The sequence below is a fragment of the Epinephelus lanceolatus genome, chromosome 16 (genome assembly GCF_041903045.1).
Source record: "Epinephelus lanceolatus isolate andai-2023 chromosome 16, ASM4190304v1, whole genome shotgun sequence".
Lineage (NCBI taxonomy): Eukaryota > Metazoa > Chordata > Actinopteri > Perciformes > Serranidae > Epinephelus > Epinephelus lanceolatus.
The window spans coordinates 17,405,712-17,421,001 of record NC_135749.1 but is presented as its reverse complement, the minus strand read 5'-3'; the positions used below and the strand labels follow the sequence as shown (position 1 = coordinate 17,421,001).

The 15,290-nt window shown below is 42.0% G+C and overlaps 1 protein-coding gene across 3 annotated transcripts in view; it reads right to left on the bottom strand.

Moving 5' to 3' along the window:
• The window catches only part of kcnq4 (potassium voltage-gated channel subfamily Q member 4), a 64,230-nt gene extending 49,647 nt beyond the window's left edge, over positions 1-14,583 (bottom strand). For all 3 annotated transcript variants that reach the window (XR_013493564.1, XM_033637605.2, XM_078175580.1), the window contains exon 1: positions 13,465-14,583. Coding sequence is in view for 2 of the 3 variants with exons in the window: in XM_033637605.2 (XP_033493496.1) it covers positions 13,465-13,766 (302 nt within the window). In the remaining variant the exon portion in view is untranslated. The remainder of the gene's footprint in view (positions 1-13,464) is intronic.
• Between the last annotated feature and the right edge of the window lie 707 nt (positions 14,584-15,290).

Sequence of the window (15,290 nt, the reverse complement as noted above, 5' to 3'; positions counted from 1 at the left end):
ATAAATCAAACACATACAGCATTATTGCAGTACAAACGTTTGTATACGTTGTCTATTTGTATCCTCAAACTGAAGTTATCTCACCACCTCAGCATCACTGTGTACACGGAAATGTGTCAGCAGCTTAGAGGAACACATACTTTGAACAATATAGTCTCCTGAGAACACACTGGGGATACACTGGCAAAAATCCCAGAAAATTAACAAAATCCCCCACCTACGGCATTTTGTTTAAATGAATGACTGCTACAAGAAAATGACACAATAATTTGTCAGTATTTGCAGCCCCTGTAGTGCGTCGACTTGAGCAGACTCGCCACCTCTGCAGAAATCATCGATGCCATATATTGCAGAGAGACAGAGAGATGTAATAATAAGATATACAGTTGAAAGAGACTCTGGATTTTCCTGGCTGTGAAAGAAGATCTGGAGTGTTTAGAGATTCTTGACTAGTCAAAATAAACTCTTGGCATTCCCCTTTGACCCTCCTGACCAAATGCCACAGTATTCCTGACCGGCCTCGGCAACAATAACATAACATAAACACAGATTACTGCAGAAGGTGTCAGCACCCCTCCTGATGACCCATCTGCAGGAGAATGAAACAGGACCATTGTCAGTGGCTCAAGGTCTCTGCTGACTGTGCATGTTTTTGCATGTATACTGAATTTCACCTTCAGCCGTTTTACGTGTTCTGTACTGTCAAGTAAATAAACAACAGTAGTTTGCTTCCCCCCCCCTCATGGTAATGGTGTGTATGTGGATATATGTGTGCGTGCATGTCCTGTTCCTCGGTGAAAGTGAGCAAAGAGAGCAGGAATACTGAATACTGGGGGGAAACCTGACTCCTGGTCGGCCATCCCAGGACAGACAGTCCCCTCCCCAGGGAGACACATTTTGCCCCGAAAGGAGAAATTAATACAGCTACTAACCTCAACTCTCCCCTCTCTCCATCTAACTCCTATTCTCCTCTCCTTACTGTCCCCTCCATGCACACACACAAATCACTCTGTTATGAGCCCTTTCCTCCTTTGAAGGGCGACAAGGCTATGAACACCTCCAAAACTGTCTCTGGACATACTGTATGCTCCTGACATGTCCTCCCACCTTTTTCTCTCCCTGTTGGCTTTAAAAATACTACCTTTCATCCCCCATTGGCAAGCATCCGCCCTGCTGAAGTGCCCTTGAGCAAGACACTGAATCATTCGAGGGCTGCTGTTGTGGCAGGGGAGGAGCGGAAAGAAAAATTTCCTACAGGGATCGATATAGTATCACATTATCATTAATATCATTCATCCTTAGCAACCAAAATCAAGCTCCCTCCCACTCCGTCTTCTGCGTGTCCTCTCTATCACACTCTGGTGTCAGCGTGTAGCAACCACTCTACGGAAAAATAAAGCCACAGCGGGGACAGCAAGGAGGTTAAAGCAGTTGCTGCATAATGTGACAAACCACGGGAAGAGATATCAAGACACATGACATGAGACCTCCAGGTGGACTGTGACAAACGCACGGATCAGGTGTAAATATGGGGGACATGTCTTTAGACTTTTAAAAAGTAAAACAGCAGGATAATATAAAGGCATGTATATCTAACGTGATTAGTGTCATTTATTAAAGTAAATTAAATATTTTCCCAGATGTCAGAGTGGTGGACGCATTTCCATTTAGGGAGAAATGCATTCAAAGATTAATCTCTATCAGATTCCAAGTTTTAAATGAGGTATTCCTTACCCCAAGTCCACTTTCAAAGTTTGAAAAAGCATTCTTTTAAGATAACACTGAACAAGAATTAAGCTTTTTTCAAGATCTTTGAAATACAGGCTGTTCTCATGCACTGTTCATATGTTTTCCTATAAAAAGTAATGCACCAGAATCCATACATATTCCATACAATGATGAGCCAGTATATTGTGCATAACCCATGTACTTTGGAAGGCTGCGATCATGTGACCAATGTGCTGAAGGGAGTAAAGTCAGAAGTGGTCCCGTGCATTTCAAATAGGAGGCAGGTTGAGGCAGTGGATGGGTCACAAAACATAGAACATTCTCCGAGGACTTTCCTTAAGATAAGGGTGTTGGGATCCGTGTGGACTGTGAGTGAATTTTGAGTCATTTTAAGGTACGTCCTCACCATGTTCCTCTTCCAGAACCTATCCTCTGTAACTTTACATTAATTGCTAAACTTTACGTTAAGAACACAACATCATTCATGGGTTGCTAATTCGTAGGACATCACACAAACTGTTGTAAGAGCATAATTTGCCAAATGACACCAATGTGATTCTGCCCCTTTCAACATCTTTTACATGTTGTATTATATCTCTGATGCGCTGTCGTCCGCAGAGGAGGGACAGCAGCACCAAAAAATCGAGACATCTTGACCCAAAAATGACCTTGTGTCTGTCTCCAAAACTGTTTTTAAAGTCTCAAGAGCACAAATAAGCCAGTCATCTTCTCCAAGTTCACTCTGGACCTAATCTCATTAGCAACTTCACTTGACATCGGTTCTTCCTCACTCAAATCAAAAGAAATTCCAAAGATGCTCGATCAAAGAAGCATTACTGGGGAGCAGCACTACTGGTGTGTTTCTACAGGAGACTCTAAATGTCAGAGCTTTTGAGACTTTATTTATCACTACCATTATAATGCTTCAGACTGGGCAAACTGCACCAACCAGTAGGCCGTAAGATGCATATCCAACACATCCTCATACATTTTAAACACATGGGGAACACTGTGAAACAATCACAGGTTCGTTAGGTTTCAGCAACAAAACTACTTGATTGGGTTTAGGAAAAGGTCATAGTTTGGGTTTTAAAAAGGTATGTTTGTTAAGTAACCTAAGTGACATAGATAAGTTAGCTAATGTACCTAGCATAAGTCAGGTACGTTACTTAAGTGACATAAATTAAGAACGATAAGTAAGTTGTTAAATCAAAATAGGTCAATGCTGACTTTTGGTTTCACACGAGACACAAACAGCAGTGTCCTGGGTCAAAGTCCTGTGTTTGTTTGACCCGTCCGTCCACCATGACCACCTAAACAGACTTTGTCGTTCTTCATACCACGTCACCTGACCTCCTCCTTTGCTCCTGTCGAAATTACTTTGGCCACTAGAGGTCGCTTTCTAACAATAGGATTATTGGAGATAGAGTGAGGCCATACTACCTCAAATCTATGATTCCGATGATAACTGATAACAGCCATTTAATGGCCTGATACTATTCGAAGCGGTTGGTTTGTTCGAGATCTCCTTCATTATCAATAACATATTCATTTTGTCAATAAAAAGTGAAACAAAAATGTCTATCCCAATGTCCAAATCCAAAAGGCAAATACATGACAAATAAAAGCACTAAATTTGTCGCATTTGAGAAGCTGAAACAAGTTAATCAATTCATTGAAGAAGTGTTTAACGTAATCATTTATAACTTGTTCATGTGACACTTATTACTTATTTATCTATTGTATGTTTTTATCTGTAATACTTTTAAGGCATAGCTGATCTTGCATGTTCTTTTACACAAACAGAGCCCTTCTAAGAAAAGATATGAATGACATTCGGGACTGAGAGGAAGAAAGGGGAAGAGATAGAGTGGCAGTGAGGGAGGGGGAGTCAATTAGACAGGGTAGTACAGCAATAGGAGATTATATTCCCACTCAGGAGGAAAGGGAAGGAGGGAATGATGGAGGAGAGAGAGAATGACGGAAGAGCAAAGGCATTTGGGCCATAAACGATCTTAATGGAGCAGAATTTACACAACCTGCTGAGGTGAACAGATAAAAAAAGCAGCCGCAAATGAACAACAAGCATCCAATCTGCAGTCCTGAGCAGGTTAAAAAAACCCACACAAAGTGCCGAGTGGCTTTCTCCCTTCACCGTTTTACGGTGCCACTTCCCTCTACACTCCACCCTTCTCTCACTCTTACTTAGTCATCAATAAAAACACATTCATGCGCTGCTAAAAAAGCGAACAACAAAACAAAAAGCTATTTTCTGACATTACTTAGACCATCAATAATGAAAAAAAGGTCCAACACCAAACGCATCAGTGGTTTTTGGGGGATTTTGTGTTGTGTGGTTGAAAACCTGGAAAAGCAGACCAGACTGTTTCCATGACCCCGGTGAAAAAGCAGATTAGCTGGCAAAGACCAGGTACAGAGAAAGGGAAAACTGCAAGGATAGAGGGAACACATTCAATCAACAAGCTGTCTGGGCTAAATGAGTTTAATAATGTCACAAAGGCAATTCACCTTTAATGAAAAGCTTGCATGCTGCATTCTGTGTGCAGCAGTGTTAGCACAAAAGATGTGTGAAAAATTAACCACAGCCATACACAGTAGATATTTCAAAGCCTCTTTGACCGAACCATCAGCGGAGAGGTTATGGAGAGCATTAGGCCGCGAGTCCTGCTGTAGGTATCTCCCTCCACATCTATAAATAATGTGGCTTTAGGCTCAAGCTTTCATAAACACACACCATCAGTGGTGCTTGTGCCATAAAAGGTTAAAGTGAAGGGATTCCCACAAACTGTGGACACTGAAGGATTTATCTGGCAAAGATTTATCTGACATGATAAGTTTGCTTTGTAAGTTTGTGAAGCTACTGTTTCGGATCAAAGACAGGGAGAGGGAGAGAAGCTGATGTCCTAATGATCATTTCTTTAGACAATGAATAGTTAAAAGCTTCAACAGTAGGGGTGTAAGACTACACATGTTCATGTTGAACCGTTTGGTATGAGGCTTTCGGTTCAATACGCATTACAAACTGAACAAATCATTGAACTAATCCCATTCTATTTGGAAAATAAAATATACATCTTAAACTGTCTTTAATATAATGTTCTCGGTGCCACTGCACTCAACAAGACAGCCCACATGATGAAAACAGGCAACATGCTATCGATCCCTCCCACCCCCAAACCAAGACATTCTGCTCCAGTGAGACACACTGAGATGGACGTTACACTAAGCTAGCTCATTGCAAGATGGTTCGTAGCGCCATTACCAGACCAGACACAGAAGACCCTCAGTTAACCTACAGGTCTGCTGTTTTAAGCCAGTTCGATTTTGCTGTGAGTTATGAGGGTGATGGCAAGAGAGTGGTGTATATAAACACATCGAGCTAAAGAATGAGCCACCGCACAACCACAGACTCACCTTAGCAGCTACCCTAGTAGCACAGTAACATACATGACCCCCGAGCCGAAGTACAAGCCGTTGTGCAGCACACAGTCTCAGCACACGCACCCTCTGAACGAGAGCCGCTGCATGGCTATAACCTCTCGTTCAGCAGCTAATGTTAGCACAAAGCACACACCCACAGCAGTGCGCAGCAACTGCTGGCAGGCTGGGTAGCCGATTCAGGCTAATAGACTGAGAGGTTCATCGGCTGTTTAGCTTGTGTTTATATGATTGTGGCATTTAACAGAGATGTTTATTCATTTATTCATTAGACTGAAAGAGGTCAGAGAGTTTGTGGGGCTTTGCAAACTCGCCGCTGACACAGCAGGCGACAGACAACACTGATACTGTACTCTTTAATGTCAACAGCAACATAGTATTTGGGAAGAGAATTATGCCAAGGATGACTCCATTGCATCATTGAGCGTGCTTTTAGAAAAACATCCTGGACACATAAATGATGAAAAACTGTTTAACGGGCCAAATCCGCAATTCAGTACTACACAGTCCCCTGTCTTTTCACATTTTCAGCATGTACTTTGCATTTAACTTTATGACTTTAACAAGCCCATTTCAGCCAGACCGTAATTGCTGCTTTGTACAAAAAACACCAAAAGCCCAAATTATGTTAGATTATACATTTTAAATTTTAATAACATACCGAACTGTGACGTCACTGTATCGTTTTAAACCGAACCGTGAATTTTGTGAGCTGTAACACCCTATTCAACAGATATGCATGCTCTAAAGTGTTCCCTCTTACATTCAACTGGTGTTGTCACACTGAAAACAATGTTTTTCTTGCAGCAATACACATGTTCAAAAGACTCTGAGATTGTCACACATTCAAAAGGCAAAAAAGTGCAAGCAAAAAAACAAAACTGAGTCGTGCTGCAAAGGCCCACATGCAACCTGAGCTAATGAGACAAATGACGAGAAGACAGCGCTGTCAGTGAGTGAGAGGAAGAGGGCTGTGGGGGCACTGCAGCGGTGTGTGTGTCAACTCGCTGTTGGAGTGAGATACTACTGAGGAAAATGAGTATTGAAACCGCAAATATTCAAAGTCAATATGTATCGATGAATTAGAATTTTCGACAACACTACATTTAGTTACTGCAGGCTGATGTGCATGCGTTTAGGTTTACATTCAAAGGTGCAGTTTGTAAGAGAGACATGTTAAAGTGGTACTCTGGGGATTTAGTATCAAAGTTGCATGAAGCTTAGACTCACAAGTCAGTCTTTAGACGCTTTGCGTAACTAAAGACTGATGACTTTCTCCCTGATTTTCTGTTTAGATGGGCGGATACAATTTCACAAAACTCCCTATGTTGCAGAACCAATAGTAAATCCGCAGGGCGGTCCTTCAGTGGCTCGCTGAACTCCTGTGCTCATAAACTTGTTGCCGGCCGTTTTCTCCGGTGTGTTAAACACACTTTAGAAAGGAGTGTCCCCAGACTATCAGAAGGCGGAGATCTCTGATTGTCTGGTGGCAAGACTACATGAAGCTGGGTGATTCACAAGAGACAAATCTCAAAAATCTAAGCAGCAAACGCCAAGACATCATCACCTCTAGTCTCTGGTATGGGTAAAGCTCCATGAACACTTGATGTGACACTTTCTATGACTTGATAACATCTTTTTGTCAGATCTCTCTCCCCTTGTAAACTCCGCAACTTCAGTTTGTAGCGCAGGCTTTCTGTAGACCTCCCAAGAAAAACAAAACAATCAGCAATTTCGGCAAGTCCCCCAGAACAACATATGTTTACATCCGAGGGAAAAAGTCCTCAAGTGGCCACAGTAATTGGGCAGGCTGTTCTCACAAACTGTTTGAACATTTTACGGCAAAAAGAAGTTAGTACATATCTCACATAATGATAAGCCAGTAATTTGTGCATAACGTATTTTGGAAGGCTGAACAATATGCTGACAGGTGACAGATCAGTATTCGGAACAGTGTGAACTTGGAGTGAACCTTTGACTCATTTTAAGGTACGTCATCACCATGTTTCTTTTCCTAAATCACACCTTCGTAACTTTACATGAATTGCATAACTTTATGGGAAGGACGTAATATCATTTGTTGGCTGCTTATTCACAGGATATGGAACTGTTGTGTGTGCATTTTCGTAAGAAGGCCTACGAATAGTGTGAGAGGATATACTGAATTGTGACAGGAACTAATAAGGAAGTAAGGTTGTGTTATCATAGAGTGATAAAGTCTGCATAGGGAAGAGGTCGGAGTGGACAAATGAGTCAATAAAACAACGACTTCTTCAGAAGTGATCATTGTTCATTTCATGTTTCAAACCAACAGTCAAAACTGGTTTCTTTTAGCTATGCCCACAATTATTCCTGAACCTCAACCATGTTGTTATTACTGTTACCATGACTACAAAGATCCCCTAATCAAGTACTTATTTTGACCCACACCGTGTTTGTTTCCTAGAGCTAACAAACTTTTTGCAAAGAAAACCTTTAACACATCTACAGGATTTTCCTACAAAGCAACATATAGTCTCATACAAAAGTAGTCCATCTTAATCATTTTTAATGACCCACCAGAAGTGTGTGGTGATGTATTTATCTACAGAGACTCTACCCTTCTTTTTTTCTTATTATTTTGCTGTGTGCAGGACGTTCCTGAGCACGGAGCACAGGGGAGGACAGGACTTTGTAAAAAGGTAGCGACAAAGTTCCACCAACAACAAAAAAAAGCAGATATATCTTACAAGAGTTAATCTGGGGTTGGCTCTGATTTTAACTTTCCCTGGTGATACTACTTTCACGATAGCATATTTTATATTTTTTTTGGACAACGTTACAATATGTGTTGATATCCTAAAGTCTGCCACAATAAGATTTAAATTCAGTTTACTGTAGGGGCCTGCAATTGACATGAGATGTTATCAGTAAACATCCTCATTGTCTGTTTCTTGGCTGCTCACCATTATCTGCTTGGTGCTAGGCTGCTTGCACTGTTTGAATGTTCAGGACGGAGGTACACTTGGACATAAACGGTGACACAGACATGCAATGGGACTTTAAAAATAAAGGTGTATCTTAAAGATGACGAGATGCATCATTTTCAGATGGACAATGTTGAATCGTTGATTATTGAGCCAATATATCCATCCAGGTCAATGTATTGTTACACCCCTACAAACAATAACTGACAATTCTGGCACCACGCCTTTAAATATAGCATTGTTACATCATAATATCATATTTATTTTCCAACAGTGACTTGTAATGGACAAATGATGTCATTCTCAACCTGTCGAGCCACAAAATCCACTATGTAAGAGAGTTTCCCTTTAACTTGATAGGAACCAATGAACAGACAGCTGCATGATATACTAGATAAAATAATTGTACTAACTTAGCCTCTTATGAGGGACCGCAAAGAGCTCCCTTAAAAAACATCTACTTGCAAAGACCTTTCTCTTTAACCCACTAATACAGACCATTTGGCCTGAGCTCAGGTCTAAAAACCTCATGTTATAATTTTGCTCCACATCACTGCTCCTACTTCGTAAGACATCAATAATACATGGCCGCTATATTTTCACCCTCCTTGGAACCAATCAATCACTGGGTGGTCAGCACTTGGTCTTGACTGCTTTTTCTGTCCACCCACATGCGCTATTACTATATATCCAGGCTGGGGTCCAGTGAAATGCTGCTGCGAGCCAGAGACTAAGATGTAGAATGGCAGCCAAAGCCAAGATCAAGACATGACATGGCTTCTTGGGCTTCCACAGTGCTGGTATTAGTTGGCACAGCAGAGTGTGACCTCAACAGGGACCAGTAGCCTGATTTTAGACATCCACGGGCCCAATGGACCTCCTGTGGGGATGAATAACTATAGGCCAAAAATGCAGCCTCATGTGATGGTCTATATGTGGCACTGCCTATGGTGCAAGTGGGTGAGGGGTCAAAGGTGAGGGGAAACACTGAAACTGATCCCTCCAAATATTACCACAGATTGCACAGATGACACAACCAACAATTAATCTAAAATGATTATGATTAATCAAATAGTGCATGGACAGAAAATATATCTAGAACGCTGAAATTCATTTTTAATCATTGAAGACTTCAGTATGTCACCCCATCCTCCAGGATATTGCGGTTGTCACTATGTTCACACTTTTTATAAACTAAACAATTACTCGAGAAAATTATCTAACAGAACAATCAATAATAAAAATAATCACTAGTTGCAGTCCTTACCAATAGCCCCTAAAAAGGTCACACCGATTCCCAAAGTACCCTAGATGTAAATATTTCCCAGTTTCCCTGGGTCACATGTTTCAGTCATGTCTGTCATTTTTTGGACTTCTGTTTTTAATTCACTTTCAGAAACAGGTGGTGATATAATGACTCTAAACACTCTAACTGCCATTTTTGGAGTAGTCAAGAACGAGAAACAGCTTCCTGCCTTCATACAAATGCAGTTGCATTTGCATCATTGCTTGCTCGCCGTCTTATATTGGTAACTAGAAGGGAAGGAGCCCTCTTACCTATATTCAGTGAATCTTGGAGGTAATGTTAATACTGAGTTTGGAAAAAGTCAGGTACTTACGTGGATCAGGGGACAAACACAACAACACCTGGTCATCATTTATTAACCATGTTGAAAAGTTGTCTCTGACATAAATCGTTTTGGTATTCTCATGTCTATCGACAGATGCACTGGTTGAGAAGGAAGGAAACACATGCAGCCCTGACAGTCATATCGACTCAAACATTCAGATGTCTGTATTCTTATGATGAGAAACTAAAGGGAAAAAAACCCCACAGATACTGTTTTACGCATACCATTGCACATCAAGCACAGTACAATGAGGTATGTGTGTGAACTACACAGATTGAAACTTTCTTGCTGGGCCACTGGTGTTTTTACACAAACTTTAACGGACGTAACCAGCTCAGACAACCAGACCGACCCTGCTGCTGACATCGTAGTTTTACTGCAGCGGAAACAAAGAGAAAGGATTCAAAGGTGACAAAGAGGTCTTGAGCTTTCACTGTGAGTGAGTGAAGGGACCATAACAAGACGTGCGGCACTTAACATTTCAAACGGCCCACACACCATTTGAACCAGAGCCTCGACGAACGCAAGAACTGGCAGTGTCGTCTAAGCAACCGATTGGGCTGTTGAGCAGAGGAATTCTTTTTTCACAGAGCCAAAGAAGTGTCCAGAAATGCTATTGTCTTTTAACAAGTTCCTGTGTCCTTTTGTTGGTAGTGTAATAAACGAGGGTTTTAGTTGAGTCTGTTCACCCAACTATTGCCATGTTTCAAGGAGGAGAGGAGAGGAGAGGAGAGGAGAGGGGGAAGAACTCAATGCCAGCTCTGAATTAGCATACAGCTGTTACACTTGCAGAAGCGAGTGTTTGAAGAACTGTCTTGTCCACAGGAGACAGTTGACATACAGATGTAAAACAGTTTACAACAATGTAACCTGAACCGTTCAGGAAAGAGGATGTTAAAGTTAGCCAAGACCTTTATCCGGGAGAGAAATCTGTCTCTACGAGGATGCATCTTCTGTGCAGCTGTGACGGCAACAAGGAGGGGTGAGGAGTGTAGTGGGATTTAAGCGGGTACCCGTGGAGAGACATTACAGTGGAGTGCTACTTCACCCTTTTGCCATATGCGCTCTAACACACACCTGTGACGAGAGGCTCTCTGGAAGCAACACATCTGTTCCAGCGTCCCCCATTACAATGCAGGACTAATTAAAGGATCGAGGGAAGTTAGCACAGCGCCCTACACAGCAGTGTATGGCTCAATTTAATTACAATAGATCAACGCCGCCTTAATTGAGCTTGGTTGTACAATGAATTTCCCTCACACATGGTACAGCTCTCAGCATGGTGAGGGCCTCACATGTAATTAATCAAAACAAATGCACAGCTCAGGGTGATGCAGTATCATGGGAATGATGCCGTCAGCCAGACATATGCACACTCAACACGCATCATGTCAAAGCACAGGGATTTTTGAAAAGATTTTAGTCTCAGGTACATTCTGCAATCTGTGAGACGGTGATATAAAACAGGCCATCACAGAGGCGGCTCACTTCCAAAGTCTCCGTCTTGGAGGCCGTGGCATCTGAAACATGATCTGGGCACCTCAGAGCGCCTGCCCTGCCTCTCTGACAGAGAAATAACAACAACGGCAGAGCTGCCATCCACTCTGACACCCAGTAATGTCATGGAGAATGTCATCCGCAACTACCCTACAAAGGCCATCGCTCTTATTGAGAAACACACAGGGTGGAAGAGGTAAATAACATATTAGTTTGTTTGTAGTCCCCTGGGAGCGGAAAAGGAAGAAACAGAAACAGAGAAGTGAAAGAGCTGAAGGACGAACTGAGACATGCTGATCTGCACTCACTAATGTGCCGATGGTACATGATGAGAGCACGTATGAAAAGCTTTGCAGTGGGATTTCCCTCTGCTATAAACACATGATGGCATTGGCAGGGAGACTGCTGCACTTGTCTAAACAACGACATGGAAAGCACAGCCGGGTCCAAGGAGCTCCCACACATAATGCTCTGTCCACTATGTGCCAGACGCAGCTGGAGGACAGCTGCTGGTGCACAACTGTCCTGGGCTTCACTTAAAAAGACATATAATGACACGATAAATATTCAGTGCGTGAACTTTGACTTTTAATGAGACGCTTAGGCCTACCATTCAAACCAAGCACACCGATTATTTTTTGAGTCATTAAAGAGGTTAAATTTGAATCTAAAACAGGTGCATATTTAATTAAAAGACAATTCAGTATAGTTTGGATTGGAGGAGTAAGTGCTGTGTGTTTCACATATTAGTTCTGAGCTGAACAGGCATTGCTACCAGTGAGCTCATAGTTTTCCAGTGTTTACATGTTGTATAGAACATATGGTACACGGACACTTCAAAGCCCTGACAGAATACTTTGTACAATAAGAGGGAGTTGCTTCAGTGCATGTGTTTAATTGTTGAGATTATTCTTCATCTGGTTAAAAAGCTGTCACGTAATGGGTTCAGAACAGGTTCAAATCCTTCTTTAAAAGAATGCTTCACCCGCAAAGTGACTATTTGTAAATCAATTAGTCATGCCGTTTTACCTCGGTTTTGTGGAGAAAGTTTTGTTTTTCTCTCATGCCTAAATGGAAAAAGGCGAACATATTGATTTATCGGGATTACATCTAACAACAGAAAAACTATATTAAAGCATCTGTTTACAAACTCTCACACAACTTGTGCAGTTTAAGCCAAGTCTCATTTATCCAGTCATCTGCTCAGTACTTCCTATTCACTGAAACCTTGCTATTTAAAACTGAAAGTGCTCTCTTCTCCAATAATATTTCTTTATTTAGTTTGCAAACATGCATATGTTTGGGAAGTACTGAGCATACAATTGGATAAATGACTGCACGCATTGTGTGAGAGTTCGTAAACAGATGTTTTCACATAGTTTTGCTGGTGTTAAACGTGGTCCCCAATCCATAAATTAAAATGTTACTCATTTTGATTGGACACATGCGAGAAACACAAAGTTTTCTCCATGAAATCAAGGTAACGCAGCATGACTAGGTGATATACAAATGGTCATTTTGTGGGTAAAGTGTTCCTTTAATGCATTATTATTATACTTCACTTGTCAGAAAATGCTGAAACAAACAAGTCCTGTCTAAATAAAGTTGTAACCACACTTACACCCCCACACACATGAGAAAACTGATGTTAATTGTCACTTCCTGTCATTACAAACCTTTCCAGTGCATCATTCACACCTCCACCATTTTAAACTCATTAGTCAAACATGCCAACTTGCAGGAAATATTAAGTGAGTCATTTCAAAGTATGGCAATCAGCAGGCATCAAAATGTTTACAAGGGAATTTTGATTTTTGAAAATGCCAATTACTCCCTGCGGTTTTGGACAAATTCAATTTAACATCCAGGATCCTCGTGATGATTTAATCAGACAGAGACAAGAGGAAATTGAACAGGGGACCCCGTGTTGTGATGATGTATGGCATGTGATCGCGCTAATTGCCGCATAAGCAACTCTGCTTGGTTAATTGGAAAATTTATCAAATGACTGCTGGCATATATACTGATCAAAACACATGATTGGAAACAAGTCAAAGTAGCCTTTCTCGCAGCGTGTAGCTCCACTCACTAACTTTAGGACACTTTAAAAAGTTGTTATTGGGGAAAAAAAATGTGGAATTTTAACTGTGCATAATTTGGTCACGATAAAAACAAACACTTACATGAACGCATGGTAGATGAATGCCCATCCTCTTGGTCTTTCCAGCACGTTGTACAGGCAGTTTTGCAACTTCCTGAAGCGTTTGCTTGAAGCGGAAGAGTTGGCCCGAGGTCCAGGCGGCCCGGGCAGCGGGGTGCCCAGCAGACCCGTGCGGTGAGACGGGTGCCCGCGCTCCGGGGTGGACGGCTCGCTCCTCTCCGTGTGAACAGCGGTGAGAGCCACAAACTCTACTCGCCTGTCGTCGTTCGGAGCCGGGGGCACCAGCATCCTAATGCCGCCGTTATTTGACGGACTTCCTAACATCTTCAGGCTGGCACGATTACACTACATATGATTTGACACTTTTCACTGGATCATCCGCAGGAGCGCACAGCAAAGTTTTAACCAACTCATAGTCCGGTTTCTCTCGCCTGTAAAGTGGACTAAAACTAGTCTACCGGTCAAAACACATGAGTAAATATCATTCCTGCTTTGATTCAGTCTCGGTTTGCTTGGTTAAGATTTAGAAGTTATCTGTAAATCAAATCACGGTCGCTAAAGAAAAGATGCACAATACTTGGACAAGTGCGTCGCGGTGAAACGTGACCTTCAGCGATCATTGTTGAGTCAGATGTGAGAAGTAATCAGCGGGGTGCAGAGAAGTAATAAAACGTTCACCAACTCCAACAACACAGTCAAAGACCTGCCATCGCTTTGCACAAACAGCCCAAACTGACCTTAATCAAGTGAAGCATCTATTACCATAAATACACTTGAAACGTGCAATCAGAAATCACTAAGGAATCACTGCTAAGCCAGCGAGCGCAATGCTCTTGCAGTGGATCTGTGTCCAAAACAACTATATCCAGCTACAGCCTGTCGTGAAGTTGGTCTTGGATGTTTCTATAGTTTGTATTGGCAGAGTGAGACTCGCCACAGTCGCTAACATCAGCCTGCTCTCCCCTACTTGTGCGCCCCTCCGGTCCAGCGCTCCTCTGCTCCGGTGGCAGGCGGGGTGGAGCGCGCAGAAGTGAAGACCATCAGTATGATGTCAACAAATCGCGGACGACCAACTCCGAAAGTGTGTAGAGAGGCCAAATAAACGCTTGCCGATGTTTGCATCTGGGTTGTAAACGCTGACAAAGATGAAAAGCTCCCTCTGTGGAGACAGAGGAGCGTTGGAGAGAGGCGAGGACGGGATGGGTAAATCAGAGAGGGGTGCACGGTGAGAGGATGACCACACGGTGATTTTCTTTTTCATGCAGCTTTCCCGGAAGATTGACATTTCTGAGAGAACTGGTAACTTTAATACGAACTGCTGCTTGTGCATATGCACCTAAATTCTCCAGAACTATTATAAAAGACCCAGGGAGTCGTTTATAAAGATCAAAGTGCCCCAGATCTACTTTTTAAGCCTTCCAAAAACATATACTTAACAATAACTTAAACACTGTCCCTATTTTTCACAGGTTTAAGAGATCTAAGACATTTCTATGCACACAGAAGACTTTTTCTCTCAAATTCGGGTCGCAATTTTTTAAAACCCATGTCAGTGAGCACTTCTTTTCCAAGATCATCCATCCACCTGACAGGTGTGACATATCGAGATCCTGATTAAACTGCATCATTACTACACAGGTGTGCCTTTGGATGGTCACAATGAAAGCCAATCTAAAGTGGGCAGTTTTATCTTGAGGGGAAAAAAGACATGTAATAGGATTTCACAGAAATGCATATTTTTTGGTCACAAATTGTCGATAATAAAATGCATGTGTTTGTTGTCTGTCGCTTGTGCCAGCCCATATAAACCCACCCCACCATGGGGCACACAAAATTTGGATTTATCTG